At 34.3% G+C, this 20783-nt stretch overlaps 1 protein-coding gene across 4 annotated transcripts in view; it reads left to right on the top strand.

Annotated features, from left to right (window-relative positions):
• The window catches only part of DENND1B (DENN domain containing 1B), a 174519-nt gene that overhangs the window by 104586 nt on the left and 49150 nt on the right, over positions 1 to 20783 (top strand). For all 4 annotated transcript variants that reach the window (XM_068952102.1, XM_009669765.2, XM_009669764.2 and 1 more), the window contains 4 exons: positions 4677 to 4777; positions 10757 to 10802; positions 12342 to 12443; positions 20617 to 20742. In XM_068952102.1, the coding sequence (XP_068808203.1) occupies positions 4677 to 4777; positions 10757 to 10802; positions 12342 to 12443; positions 20617 to 20742 (375 nt within the window). The remainder of the gene's footprint in view (positions 1 to 4676; positions 4778 to 10756; positions 10803 to 12341; positions 12444 to 20616; positions 20743 to 20783) is intronic.

The raw sequence follows: 20783 nt of genomic DNA, 5'->3' as shown, positions 1-20783 counted from the left end.
TTATTTCAGTCATGTTGGCATTTGATCATAATCAATTTACTATCCTCCAGTAATGAATTTTGCTAAAAATCTTTATGAAGTGCTGTCTTCCATTGGAGAGAACTTTTTATTATAGCCTAGTATTACCAGTAAGCACACAGTTCTCGCAAAATTTTGTGAGGGAAAAGATAGAATTATTGTACTGGAATCACTACAAAACTCTGGAGAAAACACCACCTGCTTTCCTTGCAGGTTGATGAAAGCTTATGTGGTGACATTGACTGGAGTGTATTTATCAGAAGAGATCAGAAACAGACTGAAACTTTCAGTTGTGCACAATAATGTAATAAATTCATTTACTGATAGTTAAAATGGGACAGGAAACTTTTCATGTCCTCTGATGTCACTAGGAATTTCAAATTAAGTTTATATTCTAATTAGAAATGAGGTTGAACACTGAAACTTTTTATTAGTAGGTTTTTTTAATCTAGTTTAGGTCAATTGACTTATCTTGTTTATATAATTCAAAAGCACTTTATTTCAACCAAATTTTAAAGCCACGATCATTTTTATTTTCAAAATGAAAAATTGCTTAAACTAGAAGAAATTATTGGAAAATGAAGACAAACAGTAATTTCTTGAAAATAAGAGTTTTTTGGAAAAAAAATATTGTTAAATATTGACGAACAGGGATTTCAACAGACAAAAATTCTTTTTAAAAAACTACTAACTTTAATTAATTAACTTTTAATTAACTAATTAACTAATTAATTAATTAACTACTAACTTTAATTAACTAACTTTTAAAAAACTACTAACTTTAATTATGAATGAGAACACAACACTGGCAAGTGTTTTCCTTGTGGTAGACTTTTGGAGCAGTATCATTTGCTGCTGGAAAATATGTAATAAACTGTCAAATTTGCAGTATCCAATTGGGTTCAATAACACTATTTTGCTGTAATTTATGATTTTTAAACCAACTCAAAGTTTTATATATTATATATATATATCAACACATATATATGTATATATGTGTATATGTACACTCACACAGTTGGATCTAGCGAATTTTATTGAACAAATGCTTTCACCTTGCATATACAAGCTTGTCTGTAAAGAAAGGGATCATGGTTCACAGCTGATGAAATCTCCAGTAATAGCTGGCAAAATAGGTAAGGTTGTACACAGACTTGAAAATGACTTCAAAATAATTTAGTATAATGACTGCCTGTTTTGGAAAAGAAATTTCTCTGAACTATGACACTTCTATTCTTGAAAACTTTTAAAAATGTAGATATTGGTAATTCCTTTTGAAACATCTCAGTCAACAGAGAGGCTCCGTATAAATACCTCTTTCTCTAAATAGTTTAAAGGATTCTTTTCTGCAAAAGATCTTATCAGCCAATTCTCAGCACTTGGTCAAGCAGCAGATGTTTGTGTCTGCACCTCGGAGTGTGGGCTGTGCTCTCTGCCTCCCATCTCCAGCTTTCCGCAGGACGCCTAATCTTCTAGCTGCTTCTCCTTCAAACTGCAGTTGCTATCAGACATCCCCTCAGAATCCAGTGGTGGACTTTCTAAACCTCCAGTTTCCAATTTAAATGGTCTGGCACAAGGTTGTCCTTGAATGCTTTGCAGCTTTTTTTAAACTGTCTGATTATTTAGGACTTACAGTATTATTCCAAGATTTGCAGAATTCCCCATTTCTTTCTATTTAGAAGAGTGCATATGTCAGTTAAAGAGGTAAGTTATGTAAATAGCTAATGCATTTGAGGGAATGCATTCACTATTGAAGTATTAAAACAGAAAAAAATGCAAATTTTATAATGTGAAATCCGTAATTATTGTATCATTATTTGCTTAGAGACAATTGACACAGCACTAAAATGTCACTTAGTTCAAACACTGTTAGAATGGAGTAGCTGCTTACATTACCGACTGTATACAACAGGAAGCTATAAAGCATATTCCTGCCATGCTATAATGTTTAGAAACCTACTGCAGTAGCATAGATAAGGTGTTAAATGTTATTAAACTGAAAAGCAAGGAACAGTACAGCAAAATATTGGTGCCTAGGTAATCAAGTCTTTACATTTGCTCTTGGAAATGCTAAAATTATTACATATTTTTTATTAAAAATGTTAAATAAATGCTAATCTTCTGAGTGCACACCAGTCTATAGATTCTAAAGCAAGAGAGTTAATAAAACTTTAAATGGTTTTTAATGGAACTATCTACTTCCTTTGTTAGAGTGTGAACTAAAATATGTCATAGGCTTTATATATGCCTAAGAAAGGAAAATATTTCTTTATGCATATAGTATAGTCATGTTAATCCATAATTTAAAAATGCCTATTAAGAGGAAGAGGATGGTGTATATGTTTTGCGGATCCTCTGTATGCTCTGCTTTATTTCAGTCTGTGATTGAAATGCTAACTTTTATACTGCTAGTTGTGGTTTAAAATTTACATGCTACATATAATAGCATGTGAACGTTTTAACTGGTAATTCCATTTCCATTTTGAATAAAAGACCCCAGAACATAAAATTGAGCTTGAGTGTGTTATCAGTAGTATTACTTCAACTACAGAGAGTGATAATGCAGAAATAAATCCCATAAGCAGTGGTGTGTCAAAGAGGAGAAGGATACTTATTTCTTCCTCTGTATCAATTAATTCTTAGTAACAAAACAGTAATTATGAAAATGACCATTACTAAAAATCTAAAACGAGACGAATTGCAGATGTTTGACATAAAGCTAAGAAATGAAATGTTAATCTAGAATGAACAGTTTAAATATGGAATTATGATATACTTCACTTTCTGTAGTGTAGCTGTCAAGCTTGGGCAGTTCGTTGGTCAATAGTGACATTCTCTGTGTCAGTGAACAGAGTCTCTCGATACCTTAACCTGCAGTTCACACATTACTGAAGCTCCAACTGTCGAACATTCAAGTCCCTTGATGATATTGCAGCTTCCAGACTCTCCTGACTGGCTCATGTTTCATTCTTTGGCAATTTGCCCTAATGATATCCCTCAGGAGCTTTCAGACCCTCTTCTTTTCCATATTTAATCGTGTTGTATTAATCTGAGTGGTGAGCAAACTATGCTGCACAAATTGTAATTGTCCGTGATTTCTGCTGCAATGCTATTGTAATTATTTTCTTCATTTTTAGTTAAAAAAAAAAAAAATCCACAGAATTGCAGTATAATTTCTATTTACAAGTGTAACTGTCCAAGATAGCCACTGTGTGAAAGCTTTAACTGCTGATTTGTTCCACAAAGAGTTTTTTTGTAAAATGCATAGAATTTTAGTGCTTGCTGTGGAGACAGGATTTACATTTTATTTTTAGCTCATAGTTTTGTTACAGTACAAGTACTTGTCTGATAAAGAACAGTAATAATTCCCTTAACCTCAAACAGCAATTCTGTTGTGATATTAAAACATTAGAACAGTCTTTTGTCTTCTTCCGTAAGCTTGGTGTCTTCTTCATGGAACGATCCCTTTGTTTGCTGCAGGTATTCTCAGTGTTCATTAGGGGAGGTGTGATAAATAAAGCACGAAGGGAGGACAGTGTAGTGTCAGTAGTAGAAATTGCTCTCTGGGTGTGACCTGTTGTGTCCTGAAGAGATTGTGTCAAGTCCTATGGCTGAGGTTCTCAAATTCTCTTCTGAGCAAATTTCTTCTCCTGATACGTCTAAGTATTTTTTGATGAGATTTGTAGTGTTTAGTAGTGCTGGATATAGACTAGCTCCTTTTGAAAATACTCTTGATGTTTTCTCATTCTGTGGACTTTGCTGCTGCTTATGAGTAAAACCATTCAGATGTATCTAATTGTCCGAGCCCCTGATAGCAATACAGTATTTGGGAGTCAAATTCAAGCTCTTTATTATGTATCCCAGATTATTTTGTTCACTAGCACTAGACTCAGTTACTAACCAATTCCACAGTCTAAGAAAACAGCCATCTCCCTTTTGAATGGTAAGCAGACTCGGTGGCCTGGTCAAGGAAGTCTTTACTTTTCAGGTGGCCAATGCCAGGCTTTCTAGTTTCTATTTTGAGGAAGAAGTTTTGGGAAGTTACTCTGCTGTCATAGGGAATATCAACTTCGGTTGTTTTTTTAATATAGGTAGTTTGGAAATATAGGTATATAGTTTTTTTATATAGGTAGTTTGGAAATAAAATAACGACAGAAATCGAAGTCAATCCTGCTGTAGAATTTTGTGTGCTTCTGAGGCTTGAAGCAGGGTCAGATCAGCTGCAGTTGTTCCGAAGGGCAGGAATGTCCTGGGAGGTGCTGGAGTCCTGCACAGCGGGACAGCTGCTGCCTTGCCTGCTCCCCGGAGCCAAATGCCGTTCATGTGCGCTCCAGTGTTTTGTGTTCAGGATGGCACTACTTGAGTTTGTTGACCATGATAAACATCAAGAAGTGCATGTTCATTTTCTTTTCCAAGGAAAGAGGCTGAACAGGGCTTAACTTACTTGTCGGTTTGCATTTTGTGAATGTGATACTTCTATACGTGTCTCAGAGTTCATGATAACTGCATCTAAGCAATTACAAGTAATTAAAAACCCTATAATATGGAATTTGCAACAGTTAAGATTCTTGAGCATCTAAAAATTAATTTATAATGTTACATTTTCTTTTTACTCTTTTTTTTTTTTCCTAATTCTATTTATATATTTTTGTTTTCAGTTAACTGCCTGTGTTCATGCATCAGCTGCATTGTTATATCCGATGTATTGGCAACACATTTACATCCCAGTGCTTCCTGCCCATCTTTTGGACTACTGCTGGTAAGGCAGCCAACCTATTATCCTCCTTTCTGGGATATTCATCTCTCTTGCAATCCAAATTAACTCATGAAAACAGTGACTGTTTATGTGACTAAACATACAGGATCCAGTTTATGAAAGCACGTAAGCCAGTGCTTAAATGGTTACTTGATTAGAGGTACTTCAGCATTTCTTTACCTGTTTTTTGAGTTGGGACCTGGAGTTACAATGCTAATTACTGTTAAGGCAGCATTTAGAGTCATAATTATAATAACTGTTCATGTTTTATTGTTAGAGAATACATTCAGTAATTTAAATATAACTGTCTTAATAGTTTTATTTGACATTTAATCTGAGATAAAAGATACTGATAGAAGCATTAAAAATGGCTAATGTCTGTGGGATCAGATACTAGTAGACACCAACGTTGCTCTTAGTTCTATAGAATGATTTAATATTTGTATTTGTCTTGTGTTTTAAGGCCCAGCCAGGTTCAGGACTATATCCAACACTTTCCAGAAAGAGATTATAATCTTCTTTAGGTGCTTCCAAACTTCCTGTCATGAGAAATTCTTTGTTTACATAATGCTTCTGTTGAAATTTTTGTTCACAAAACGGATTTCATAATTTCGGCAGATTTTTAAATTGAAAAAGAAACAATCACTTTTCTAGTCATTTTTGACCCTTCGAAAGATGATGTTTCCTTTTTGGTGGTCATTACTTAACTACAACAGAATAGTTTAAGAGGTAATTTTTCTCTTCCAAATGCCTAGGTTTTAGGATTTCAGACTAAGATAGGATTTACTTTCCTCTATTTGTAGTAGTTCCAGAAATAACAAATGAGAGTTGCGTTAAAGCACGTAATACAGGAATATTCATCACTGGAGGCTTTAACTTTAAATATATATGGATCTGTAGTGGAAAACCAAACCATTTAAAGCCGTTTTACAGGTCAAGGATTAAAACAGATAAAAACTGAGTCTAATTAAGATACCTAACAACATAAGTTTATTTTTCTGTTACTAATTTTTTTCTTCATAGAAATTATGCTTATATTCTTGTTTGGCTTTGTTTTTTTTCTAGAACCTGTAAATATTGATGTTGATGTTCCATTGACACTCCACTCAGTCCATTAAACTTTTTCTATTTTCAGATAAATTCTCATTATATTTCTTTAAGTCCCTTTCATAGTTTTTCCTTAAGTTTACAATATTTGCCCATGATATATATGGTTTTTTCCTTTGGTAGCTCCTTTACTTCATCTGTAAATTATTTATTATTTTTAAAAAATAAATCAAGTATTCTTCCTCCTCTCTTCTCTTTCAACTGTAGCTAAGTCCTAATTGTTTTCCTTCCTTGCTTTGAGAAAATGTACCAAGATGGCATTTGGATGTATTTGTTTGTTTTTTGTATTGTTTGAACTCATCATCAGAAGCTTTGTATTTTCTTCAGTTCCATCCAGAACTGCTGTTCTCAAAAAGATGGTAGATCGACACCTTTTTTCAAGCTGTTCCCTGCAGAGTGCATCCTGATTTTTTTTTTTATTTGTCCTCTTAAGCACAGATAATATCTCCAGAAATAATAATGTTAAATGCTGTACACAGTTTCTTATGATGATAATAGTAGTTGAGATTCTAGGTCATTATGTCATGACCTGACAATTTTTTTTTACTCATTAAAAGGAAGCATGGAGTTTTCTAAACTTGTAAAACTCATTTATATCCCTTTTTCTTTTTTACTGTAGTACAATAGAGGAGAAAAAAACAGGTTTCCCTTTTTTGAGGTGTTCAAATAGAATCATAAAACTCACAAAAGGAAATGCACAGTTGATGAAGTTATCACAGTAACTATAATTCAGACTTTTTTTACTTAGATTGCCATACATTTATTTTTCTCTATCTAATCATGTCTGATTTGAATGATTCTTTTATCCAACAGATTGGAATACTGTAATGAAAAGCAATCTAAAATGCTTAGGTTTCCTCATGTTTTGATCTATTAATTGTGAACAAATGTTTTCTTCTTAGGTATATTATATATCAAGTTAGAAAACCTTGGTATATTTATAGGACCAGAACTTATGTCAGACTAGGCCTAACGTGCACTCTCAGATGATGTTGTCAGTTCAAAATGAGTAAAACCATTTTTCTACTTTTTAATATGCTTTCATTTTTGATATTTTCTTAACAGAGTAAACTTATTTTCATAGCAGTGTCTTTTTCCCATTTAACTTGATATGCATTTTCATACCTGGAAACTTTGTCATTGTTTCACTTGGAATATGTTGTGATATCTCCCATGTACTCGCATTATCTTAGCATTGTTCTGAAATACTATCTAAAAAAAGAGAGTAGGGATTATCAGTTTGCAAATTTTGTTCATTCCAAGCCAGTTCAGCCACTTTTAAACAAAGATAAAATACATTCAGTTCTACTACTGTAAGTATAGGCCCTGGTCCTGCATTTTTTCCCATGTGAATCATCCAACGCGTTTTGTGAGAAATCCAGAAATGTAATTTTTTTTGTCAAGTTGGACTACAAATCTTCAAAATTTCTTAGAGACAAATAGCGACAGTTCTTTGGGGGGGGGGGGAGGGTTAGAATAATGATAAATTACCTGAAGCACTCAGACAGTACATTTTGTGGGTTTGAAAAAAGAGAAATAACATCTTTGAAGAAAACACAGATAAATATTGAAAAGTTATTTAAATTCTTCTGCTTGCCTTTTTAGTTAGCAAGCCTCTTGTGATTCCATCAGGCAATCTGATACACAGACTGATTTTAGATATGTATCAGATATTGTTAAAGTAGTCCAAAGTCATAGATTTTGAGCATCTGTTCGACTGCAATGCTGTCAGGATTGGCCAGGTATGGATATAGGCAAGATCCTGTGTGTGAACACGCTTTTTTTTCTTTAGTTACTTCAGAGTTTTTTTCTCTGCGTAGCTTAACTTGGCCTTGAGTTCTCTTAGAAATATGGGACTTGGAATAGCCATTAAAAAACAGTTGTAATCAATTATTTTTTCTAAAAGACAGTAAAATGTTAGACAGTGAAAGTAATTATTTGTTTGAGCTCTAAAAGAAGAAAATGCACAGAAATAGCATGTGCTTCCCATAACATATTCCTAAAGAAAATATTTTCTGAATTTTTCTTTATACAGTTATTTTCTCCTTTACATTTCAGGAAATAAAAAGATGATATTGCATTCAACCCTAGTGTCTTCATTTTAAAATACCTTTTATTGGAATAAAATTATTTTTTATAAAGAAGAGAGATAATTTCTTTGAATTTTCTGTATAATGTCTTGGCAAACTAAGTTACTGATACAAAAACGTATGGCGTTTTTGTCTGTGGATGATAAAGCATCTGTTCTACTGAAGCTCCATTAAGAATGTAATGCAATTAGAAAATTCAAGTTACAGCTGCAGTGTGTCTTTTTATGAAATTTGGTTTCTCCTGTATTTGGATATATGCAAGCCTGTTTTCATGAGAATGGGACAGTTATTTTCAAATTAACTTGCATGTTTTTTGTAACATAGTAATTATTTTAGGAAATGATGCTGTGGATTAATAGCATTTTTGATAATGACATGCATAAGCAAGATGAAAACTGTATAGCGTCTCCCAGTAGTATCATAGTAAGTGATTTCATGTACATATTGGAAACCTCTGCTGTTAGGGCTTTATAATCCAGTGGTAATAAAATCCTTTCTTTGCTGAAAATGATCATGACTTTCCATGCCTACAGTTTTTATTTCATGCATTTTCGAGAAGTGTTTTATCTAACTGGTGTTTTGTACATTTTATTTTACTGTTTATTTCTTAAATTGAAATTATATAGCTGTTGCCTAATTCTGCAGAAAAGAATTACACATTACCCTTTTTAATAACAAATTTATTAATGGAGCAAATCATCAGCTCCTGTAAGTCCGTATTGGCCAGGTGAAGCTGCTGGAACAATGTTACTTTACAGAAGAGAAGATAAGCGGGCATAAAACACATAAATGATAAAATACTTTTTTTTGTTTGTTTGTTTTTTACACCCATAGTTTCTCCAGTTCACATTACCAGTAGCACTAAGATACTTTGTGAAGAACCTGAGGATCTAATTTGCTGAATACTCAGTAGTAGAATCCCCAGTTATATATGTCGGTTATAGTCATTCTCATTTGAGGAAACAGATTTCCTCAAAAGCAATTAGAGAGTTTACCTAAAATACGTAATTTCTAGTAACTTATACTGTAAGGAAGACAGCCATTAGCCTATATCTGAATTTATTCCCCAGGTAAATTTGGGAAGCAACACACCTGTTGCTGTCCAGGGTCATTAAAAGGACCTCCTCATGTTCTTGCTAAATATCAGTAGAGTAGTTGACTTGCACAAGTTGTTTGAGCATGAATGAAGGGAAGGCAGATAGCAAAGTAGGACTGAATGATAGAGCACAGCTTTTATTTATGGCCTGTGTATAAGTATAATCTGGGTGGAGTTTGTGTTTAGTCCAAAAAGGTATACGGCCCCAGGTTAGATGAAGTGGTTAGGAGGTACTAAAACTTTTTAGTATTGGGTTAAGAGCAAGATCTGTGAGGACATGGTGGGGGGGGGGGTCTCCATTTCCCTTGTTTGGAAGTCTGCCCCCCATTGCCGAGAAACCCCAAGCCATGATAGTTTGCAGAGATAACTATCCAGTCTTGCCAACCCTTTGTTTTTGACAGTACAAACGTAATGAAAACTTGTTTTCAGTCAGTCTGAGGTTCTTTACGTCAATATTTTCCTGGGGGACACTGTTAATGAGAGCAGTTGGATAAGCCATAGCGTGTACAGATTTTTCTAAAGGTGACTCCAGTCATGGGCAGGTGAGAATTGCTACTTTTGCTCCAGATCTAGAACCAAATTGATGAGAGACCACATGAACCGATCCAATGTAGCCTCTCTCTGGGCCACAGAAAGTCAATCTTTTTAATCAGGCAGTAGCTCATTAAAGCTCAGATACATGAGCTAATTAGTACAATATAAGAAATTATTGCATGTGAGGTGATCTTTGTAACTTTACATGTAAGTGATCTTGCCTTCCATTTATTTTTCAGTGATTATTTTTATTTAGTTTTTCTCTATGCTCTCTTAGTATTTCGTTTCCCACTGAGTTGCTTAAACAAGCCTATTCGTAGCTCACTTCACTAGAGAGAGTATTTTTAATGATCTCACAGTTCTCTGCCATGAAGGAGTGTTGGACAGCAGATTTTGGAATTGTATATGTATGATGTATATAAAAGAAAAGAATTGCTATCTGTAAGGTGTGATTATTGACATTATTCAGTTGTTTTCTGAAACTGCAGACAGTTTCTGTACTACTGTAAGGTTCATACTCAGAGGCAGATTGGTATGAATTCATCTGTTGCATTTCGTACACTTAAAATTTTAATGTTTTCTTTTACTTCCCAGTGCTGGCACTGCTTTATCTCCATCGTTTAGTATGAAGCATTAATATGTATCCAGCTTGCAGTTTGATAGCAAATTTCTTTGTTGGTTGTTGCCAGAACATGTTCACCAGAGGAAGAAACAGAAGATTATAGAAAACCATGCTAAATTAGCTAGGCAGGTTCTGAATGCCCACTGGGGAAGAGCTTCGGACGTGGGCTCAGAGCTGAGACTGGCATTGTCTGTAGGGCATTTGCACTGCAGTGTGGTCATGTAACTCGGGCCCTTGTGATAGCCACAGAGAGGATATTCCCCAAAATGGTATTTTAAAACCATTGTAGTTCTAGAGACAGACAACTTCTAGAACATTGGTTTCAAGTTAGACATGCAGGCAAGCTGGTTAGCCAGCCTTACACAGCCAGTCTTGGTGCTCGTACTTGCCATAGTTAGGAACAGTCTCCCATATTTTTTAGTCTTCTTTAACATAGAGTAAAAAAAATATATATATTTTTTGGCTAATAATAATTGCAAGTAGTTGATATTTCAAAAAATAATTGATCTTTTCCTTTTTTCTTTTTCCTTCAGTGCACCAATGCCATATCTAATTGGCGTCCATTTAAGCTTCATAGAGGTGAGTAGGTTTCAGACTGTCTTTGTTTGCAGTATATGTCTGAGTATTGATAAGTATGAGAAGCGTGTACCATAAACAATATTTTTAATGGAAAACCTGTAGAAAGAATCCTTCATATTTACCATACAGAATTACAGAATTTAAGCTTCAGAAGCTATACTAAGTAGAAATGTCTTTCTTTGAAATCTTATTTTTGAAGCATTTTATGCTGACATGCACGCCCTACACCATGGTTTGTTTCTGCCTCTATTTCCTAGCTCAGAGGTGTTTCTGCCTTTCTTAAGTGATTCAAAAACAATGCAAATTTCCCTGTTAACAAGAGTAATTAAAACTCTCTTACAGTTTTCATCACTCAAAAGTCGGCATCGTTCTGGTTTCCCAACTAATTTATGTTCTTGCCCTTCTGAAAATCTGAATTTAACATTCAGCCTGTGATAACCGTCGTAACAGCAATTTTTGCCAGAAAGCAAGAGGTAGCTTTTTCAGGTTTAAAAATGCAATAAAACAATAAAATCTCACCTGAACAGTGTGTAAGTAGCTAGATCATAAGGAATTGCTTTATATCTTTCCATAACCATTTAAAGACTTAATTGGCCCTGTGTGTGTAGTCCGATAATTGATTCAGGAGCTTTATTTGGTTTAAACTTCTGCGGAAGTGATTTCTGAGGATGATGAAAGCTATTTCTGCTAAGCTGATGAAGTAGGTTCTCCCCCTGTTCTGGGCCACTAGCACCTTTCTGTTTCCAAAAAAGAATCTTCTGTCGTCTATCTTCTGAACTCTAGGCATAGCCTTCTATTCTCTTAAGGCAAGTTCTTATGATCTGCACACATTGATCTTAATATCTTGGCTAGGATCTTTTTCTTTATTCCATCAGAAAGTGAGGGAACAGAAAGGATTACCCATAAATTAAGTCCCTGAATTCCTTCTGGAGTTATTTCCTGGACCATAATATTATGTATTATTTCAGGATCACATAGAAGAGACTTCTGACGCTTTTTCTGAAAGGAACAAATTATTTAATTCTTATCTGCTAGTCAACTAGGTTCATGAAAGACTCTTTCATCTGTTCTTCTGTAATACTTAGTAGACATCACGCACCTTGAACTTATATAAATCTGCAAATCCTACTTAAAGTTTGCTCTGTTTTTTTTCCTTTGATTATGTGATTAATATCATATCTGATTTTCACAGATACAAAAGCATGAAACCTTGTGATAAGGAATCTATGGTTCTAGTATTATAATTCTATTTTTAACTGTTTTACATAATTCACGGTTTTCAAGAATTCATTTCTTGACTACTCTTACATTTCAGAGGTTACTGATCACTGTTTGCTGAAGAGGAAGAGTTTTGAAAAGCTTCATTGAATCCTGTATCTAGTTCACAGATCCTATATCTAAAGCACAAGGATGTTGTCTGTTTCATTATTATCCTTTGTAAAATCATCATTTCTAACCTAGCACTTTATAATAAAAATGTACTTTAGGAGGGTACCACAGTAAATGCTTTTATACTATTGTTTTTTTTTCCTTCAACAGAGGGTAAAAAATAGATCACTGGAAGATGTGGTTTTGCTAAATGTTGACACAAACGCTCTAGAAACCCCTTTTAATGACCTGAACAACCTACCTAGTGAAGTGGTGAGTCCTACGGCTATTGAATGGGTTTTCTTTTTTACCTATTTGCCTGAATTACTAGTAGTTATTTTTGCCTAGTTTTGCTAACTACAATAATAAGGGGAAAGAAAAGCACCAACTGTAGACCTCCATATTTGAGATTTTTACCTTTTTGACAGTTGAAGAGATGTTGAATGGAACATCATATTCCTTATTGTAAAAGTAGGATCATAATTACAAAGCTAGCTGCATTCATTAGGCATAGCTGCTTTAAACGCAAGAGTCTCTTCATCTCATCTTAATCATTATATTACAAAGTAGGCATTTCTGTCTGCCTAGTGGCATGTCTTGCAAAAGAACGAGAGAGTTTTTGAAGGCAAAAAGAAGAAGGGGGCCAATTATCGGCTTCTGCTTCCCTGCCACCTGCCAGCGCTTTCCTTTTAATTAATGATCTGATGGCACTGGTCAATATAATAAGAAATGCTTGTACAGTTGGGGTCAGAAAATTCAGGCTTTGATCTTCTTCAACTTTCTGAAACATTTATTTGTTTTCTCTAAATTATTTCAGTTTTATTTTAATCTCTTCTATCCTGCTGAGGGCTGCGTGAATGAAAACCTATACTGTTTGTCATTTGCTTTGGCAGAGCAAAGACTGCTTACTTAGAATTCTATTTGTAAATTAAACTGCAAACCCAGTTTGTCATAAAAGACATCTGATCCTTTTGAAATGACAAAAACTGTCTTTTGTCTGTAAAGGATGATAAATTAAGTGCCAGTTCTTTTGGACTTTGATCTTGCAGAAGGTCGCTTCTCTCCCCCCCCCTCCTCCCCCCTCCTTGTTTTTTTCGTGTTGCCTATAGGGGAACATATTCAGTATATCATTTTAAATAGTCACAAAATTCAGTTACCTTGTTTTTCCTAGTAGAGCACTAAAAGAATATCCTTGTGAAACCAGTGTTTTGATTATTAAGTTATAGATGCTCAAGCTATCAGAAATTGTTGTCAGCACAAAGAATTTTATATCAAAATGTGGAATCAAAGAATTACATTTTCTGAAATTATAAATTGTAAAAACAAACTGTCTTAATCAAAGTAAGGCAGTGCACTGACATACTGTGTCTTTTTTGTTGGTAATTTGTGTGTGTATGTGTTTGTACACACACACACAGAGCACATATTTACGCACACACACACACACACGCACGCATAACAGAAACCAAAATCCTGATGATTATATTAATGCCAATTCCCTTTGATTATAATAGTGCTAAAATTTGGAGTTTTTAATGCGTCATCTTGTCGTCATTCTCTTCAATATCATCTGTAGTTCAGAGAAGTGAAAGAACTTGTCTATATATAAATTATTCTGATTTACATACTTTTATGTTTCTGTGTGAAAAAGTGTATGCACACATATGTGTAAATGTGCTCTGTACTAGAACGATGTAACAAGTTCAGTTAAAAAAAAAAAAAGGCATTTTCTAATTTTCTAGCATGTCAGTAATTTTAACTGACCTTGCATTTAGTGGAAAAGGTTGAGGTTATAATGTATAATACCTCTTGTTGAATGATAGCTAGATGTAGAATTAAGAATTAGATATCATCTTCCATAACATACTAGAGCTCTTTCTGGAGGACCTTCGAACAGTAAAAATGGATATTCGTGCAATGAGAGGGATGTCTCCTGTATTTTAGACATGCTTATCAAAATGATCTCTAATTGAGTGGGCTAGTATGAAGAAAATAGGGGTTACAGAGCTTCATATTTTCAGAAGTATATTCTCCCTCGGGATGTATACGTTACTACTATGAATGTTATCCAAGTGTGCAGACTGTACAGTAAATTTAAATATTTTAATATATGTTCCTATGTGGAGTACAACAGAAAACTGTTTTATGCAGTGAAATTGCAGAATTTTATTTGAGGATTTTATAATTAAAAAAAGCTTTAAATCTGAATATCTCCACATCTTTCTCTACCTCAATACGTAAAACACTAATTAAAGCAGTTTAAAGAAAAACATATACAAATATAGGTGAAAAACCTGGAAACAAAAGGCACAGACAATGTCCTTGTCTTGGGAAATAAAATGACAGCATGCTTATCCTTCTCTTGCATTCATCAGGGACAATGCAATTGCTAACATCTGGGTTAAAATGTATAAAATATAGGAGCGTAGAACAAAAATGGTAGGTTAAACTTAAAACATAAAAGCAAATGTCAAAGGTGAAGCATTTAAACCTATACAAATAAGACTTATAAGCATATGCATGAAGGTAATAAGACTTATGATCTAAAAATATAATAAGCCGGAGTAGCATTGAAGGGTGTTAAAAAGAATGAAGTACTGAAAATATAAAAGAAGCTGTAGACTTACCATCCCTTTGAAAAACTGATTCCCGATAGATTAACAGCCTAACAAAACAAATGCAGTATTTTCAAAGGGTATTGCAGAACAGTTTCTTCTGTCTGAAGCAAATGAAATAATTACTTTCTTATCAGTAAGCCTGATGATAATGTTCTCGGTGCATAGGTATATAATAGTTTACTCGTGTAGTAATATATCTATTAAAATGCTCCAATTGTGCTCCAATTTTTTCATGATAAATTTAAGACTGAAAAACATCACTATATGATATTGTGTAATAAACTGTATAATAAATTAACTGAGATTTAAAAGGCGTTTTTAAATCATTCACTTAAGTATTTAAATTATAGTTACAGGCTAGATGACTTTCTATGCATGTGAACTCTATTATTCTGTCAGACTGACCAGTGGTCTTGACTGCTCAAAGGTCAGTGGTCACAGTTGTCCTGAATTACCAGTCCTTTTTTCATGTGGACCCTCTGCTGCGTTGCATGCTGTAATCTTCTTAATGGCTTCATTCCAATATTCACACATAATATTTTAGATTTATTGACTGTTAGAAATACTACCATGCCAGTAGCAGTTCCGCTACTCCTAAGGTATTTAAAATTGGAAAAATAAATCAGTGTAAGACTTTCAGGAATCCTTTGTTTTCTTAGAAGGGGGGGCAAAACCCTCTTTTTCCTCTCTTCTGACAAGAACACTTGTTTTTAAGATTTCATCATTTCACTCTGGATTTGTCTATTATTTTTTAATAAAAAAATGAAAATAAGTAGCTACTTCTGTGGGCGTAAATTTCCTAATACAATAATACTTGGGTCACCACTTTAATAGTGTAAGACCTTAGAAAAAGTATATTTTTACTGATGTTTATAAATCAATGTATACTATAGACACATCCAAATTCATAAACTTTGAGCCTGATCCTGCAACGCCTACTTGCAGTTAGCTCTTGCAAAAAGATTGCAATCCTTTGTTCAAAGTTGAACACTTCCATAAAAACTTGGAGGAGTTAGGGCATCAGTGTTAGCCACCAAGTCTTACTGATTTCACAGTAGACTTTCGGTAGTACTTTTATAAGTATGATCTTCCAAAAACAATAGTCTCTGTAGGTTTTTAGCATCTTCTGTATGTGTTAAATATTATTAAACAGTAAAATCAACAGAGCAGTAGAAATATGCATAACCTTTAGAGCACATAGTGCATACACACTAGATAAACAATGTAAAATCCAAATTTTTTTTTATGAGTTTTAGTTTAGATTCTTTGAGTTGCAGTATTTTAACACCATAAATTGGGTGTATAAACATTTCTGCCCCAAAAGTAGCATTTGAGAAGTAGGCTATAATTCCTTTGGAAAATTAAACAGTTACTTTATGAAATAATTACTGGGAGTGCAAAACATTTCTGAAAGTGCAATGATTGGTGGTATTGTAAAGAAGTTATGGTCAGTGTTTAGCATTGCAACTGAAAAGATCTGTTGTAAAAGTAAAATATCTGAATTTATAATTTTTTCAGTCAGAAAATAGACAAAAATATTACTAATATTTTAGAAACTGAGAGCAGTTAGCGAAACTGGTGGCGTTACGAGGCAACTGTTCATGTCGAACAAATCTTTACAGTCTGAGATTCTTTTGAACCTTGATACAATTTTAGAAGGTAGAATATCTGATTTACAAATACAACTGGCTTTGAAAATATTTATATTTAAGTAGATGCTTTAATCTCAATGAATATTTTGGTTAAATGCTGGAGCTCTAGCTGAGATGTCTAAATTTTATGTGCATAGATAACGTCAACTATATGGAAGCTTTTTCGTTAACAGTACTGATTTAAATAGTACTAGGTGTCATTTTGTTGTGAGGTTTTTATGTTCTATGCCATCTCTTCTCGCTTTCTCCCTTTTGAGAATGGGCTTACTTTTCTTGTGACCTGATTTGATGGAGAACAATGAAAAGTACTTTAAAGCGTAACAACACCCATTAATACTAGGGAAAAGACCGGGTATCTTTCTTCAGAGATCTGATAATCCCTGGGGTTTGCATGTATGAAAATATTAAGGACGGTTCTACAGTCCTTTAGGACACAAATCTTTTGCATACTGTGAGAAGGGAATGTGAGCGGGCAGGTAGGGGAGCACGAGTGCGTTGGCCAGGACTCTGATGTGGTGACTGGGTCTCTGGGGGGCATCTTGGAGAGCACCTGCGGGTAGCCTCCACCTAGCCATAGCAATTGCTCCTCTCCTCTGTGTCCTTCTGACCTTCGCATGTGCTTTATCATTCTTCGTCTCCCTCCCCTCCGCCCCACGTTATCTTAGTAGGTTTTTCTCAAGAACACTATGCTACTAGCACTTTTACAGAATAATCTAGGAGAGCGCTTTCTGTCTTTTAGCATGGCCTCTTGAGAGAGACAGAAGTTGGAGGAACTTTCTCTGAACTCCGGCATAGCCTTTCTGAGGCAAGAACTCCCTCCAGGCTGGCAACGCGTTATCGCATCTCCTGACTGCGTTAAAACATAGTTAAACCATGGAGTATGGAGCATTCTTGCACGTTTTTGTGCCGGAGCATCCCCACCTTCAAGTTGACAGTCTGTTGGGATGTTCTTAATGTTGTTGAACTGACAACATATCAAAAAGTGCTATCAATACTGCAGTGGAGTGGGTGATGTGTTCCTTTCTGTTACTCTTTTAAAATTAATTTAGCTAAAGCATCCTGATTAATTGGTTTATTTTAGGGTACACAGAGCCTGCCAGATCTGAAAAAATCAGAATATCCCATTTTCCTTCACATCTGTCACTTTATCCTCTAATTTTTCTACATCTTCTTTACTCCCCCTTATCTCTTCTTATAATTTGCTATAGTTTCCCCAAACTCATCTTTTTTCAGTGCACAGCGCAGTATCTTTCTTTTTCCCAATAATAATATACCAAGTCCTATTCCTTGGTCCTTTTGCTTACTTCCAAAAAATGCTACGTGGAGGAGTATTGATCAACTATTTATCTATAAAGAAAAAGATTAATACTGATTATCATAGAATCAAGTTATGCATAAGTTGAAATGATGATGCCTCCTTTATAATTAATTGTTTTTTTATTTCCATTAATACTTGACCATCAAAAGCTTTATTAAAATTGTGTTACCAACCAGGAGCATGTAAACTGTTCTATGTTGGTAGAGCATATGCTGGAGTAGGAGCCTTGCCTAATGGGCAATTTGTGGAGAGATTTGATTGAGTCACCAGGGAAACTGAGACCAGTACGTAATAGATGGGTTACTGCAAAATTATTTTATCTGAGTAGGGCATTAGTTCATCTTTTGTTTGAACGTCCATGTAGCTGAATATCAAGAGTAGTCATGTGTTCCCCCTTCATTGTGGGACTGCATGGTGGAACTGTAGTTTTTTATTTAATAGGAAATCAATCCTAAAAAATAATGACAGTCTGGCCCTGTTCAACAATATCTATAAGCCCATGATTATCTTGAATTGAGATCAAGACCACTGGTTTTAAGTCTAGTAATAAGATAACTTGAATTCAACATGAACGTGCACATTCTTTTAAAAGATTTTCTCAAACACTTTTTTATCTGATCATGTTGCAACATTTGACATACGTCTTCGGGAAACTTGAGTTAATCCATTACAACTTCAGTACTCCATGACTTGCTAGTTGAAAAATACTTTAAATTACACTTTGCAAGTAAAATTGCAATTTTCTTTTTTTGCACTTTTAACAAAAATATTGATTTTACAAAACAAAACATCAAGCTTTTAAAAAAAAAAAGCTATTGAATTCTAAAAACGTTTAATTTCACAGTGATCTTTTTTTAAGGAAAATACACAAGATGTAGTATTTTCTAATAGTGTCCTCCATAAAACATGAAATCCTGGTGTACAGGGAAGTTATGTAATTATATTATAGGACTTAACTCTAAAGGTTGTCTTTTTTCACATCATTATTTACAATGTGTAATTTACAAGAGTTTCTAAATTCAAGAGAAAATTTTCTACCTAGAAAATAGAAATCTACTTTAAGGGGGAGGAAGGTAGTTTGTTCACCATGACAGAGATAACTAGTTTTAATTTTGACAATTCTTTTTTTGACCTCATGTTACTGTTTTTGCTTTGGAGAAACTGAGCTAACATTGATGGGCAGATTTCTCTTATACAGAGAACGTATACATTTATTTCCCCCTCATTTTTAATAACTTTAAAGTAATCATACGCTACAGAACAGAGAAAGTAAAACGACAAGCATTTATATTTTCAACCTTGAACTGCTTAACTGGTTTTTGTACTCTGAGTTGTACTTTCTTTTTTTCTTTTCCTTTGGAGGTAGAAGAAAAAAACGTAAATGAGCATTGGTGTATGCTTTCCATGGGCTAAACGAATCAGACTCTAAACTTTTATCTAGATCTATGGAGCTTGGATATAAATTGAAAAGATCACAGCTATGGGGAAAAGACCTATACTGTAAAGGCCTTTCTGCATAGATTATGAACATCATAACTCAATAATTTTTTTTTCCAAAACTATAGCTATAATTGGACCCAATGGGGGTCTCTCTCTTTGATCAGATCACACTAACTGTGACTTTACACTGGAAAATGTCACTACTGTGAAGGTTTATCACCTGTAGAGCTGGTCTTTTCTCTGATGCCATGTTCAGTTCTCATTAGCATTATTCAAAGTTTAGTTGTTAATTAGGTTGACACTTCAATTACAATCATCATCTACAAGAGCAGTCATGACTGCTTGCATAACGAAACAAAAAGATACTCTTGCATACGTTTCTAAAAGAACGAATATGTTGGTAATATTTTGTGCTTGTAATGTTCTGCTTAAAGAGTTGGTCTAAATAAATTTTACCTTGAATAGCACTTAGTGACTTAAATATTGCGTGATTGGGTGTATTACAATTACAGAGGGATGTAGAAACATATATTCAAAATAATTAGAGTTGACTTATTTCTCCAGATTTCCATCATGGTCCAAATTAGGAGGAGAGAATAAACTGTACTTGGATATTATTCCACAGATCTGTAAACAGTACTGTCATAATTCCAGAATTATATGATTTTTTCCAAAGCATCCTTAACAAAATAATGATAATCTAAATTAATATTTCTCCTTCTTTTCAATTCTGTATAATCAGTGATTGCTGTTTGAAAAGTAAAAAAAGACAGACCTCCTTAAGAAAATGGAGCACTAAAATAATTTTTCTTAATGCAGTTGCCTAGTAAGCATGTTATTTTTCCCCATTCACGTGTTTTATCTGTGAGGACAATTCTAAAGACCATGTACCGCTGAACTAGCACAAACTTTTCTCAGCTAATCAACAATGGTAGCAGCTACTCCCACGGTGCATGAAGAATGATGTATGATAGTAATTTGGCTTTAAAAGGATCCCTAAAAATGAGTAGTACATGAGCATGAGGAGTCCTTAAAAGTGTGCCTTCATGGCATAAATGAAAAATATCCAACTGGCGTCATTCAGCACAAGTAGGTACATGTTATGATAGAAAAAAATCTGCAGAAAAGTGGCTCACAAGCAGTTTATTGTAAAATAATTAAGCTTATTTATGTCAAGAGGCCTTAGGAAAAAAGAGAGAGCATAAACCAATTTGCATTAGCACTCTACCATCATCCCCTGCTTTCATTTCAATTAACAGACCAGCAGGTGCTCTTTGCAGTTAAAAAGATAAGCTATCAAGAAGGAGGATGAATTTTTGGCTGACCTGTAGACACCGTGGTTTGCCTGCTGATTGGGTTCATACCTCGCTGTACCAATTTCTGAGGTGTTAATTTAACTTTTCCACTCTGTCATGCAGGTCTCGGCCTTGAAAAATAAACTGAAAAAGCAGTCTACAACTACAGGTGATGGAGTAGCCAAGGCCTTTCTTCGGGCACAAGCAGCATTGTTTGGATCCTACAGAGATGCACTAAGATACAAACCAGTAAGACCTTTTCTTTAATTCTTTTTTCCTTAATTTGTAAG

Source organism: Struthio camelus, chromosome 8 (genome assembly GCF_040807025.1).
Source record: "Struthio camelus isolate bStrCam1 chromosome 8, bStrCam1.hap1, whole genome shotgun sequence".
Taxonomy (NCBI): domain Eukaryota; kingdom Metazoa; phylum Chordata; class Aves; order Struthioniformes; family Struthionidae; genus Struthio; species Struthio camelus.
The sequence above is the reverse complement of the archived record's forward strand: the minus strand, read 5'-3'. Positions and strand labels throughout refer to the sequence as shown.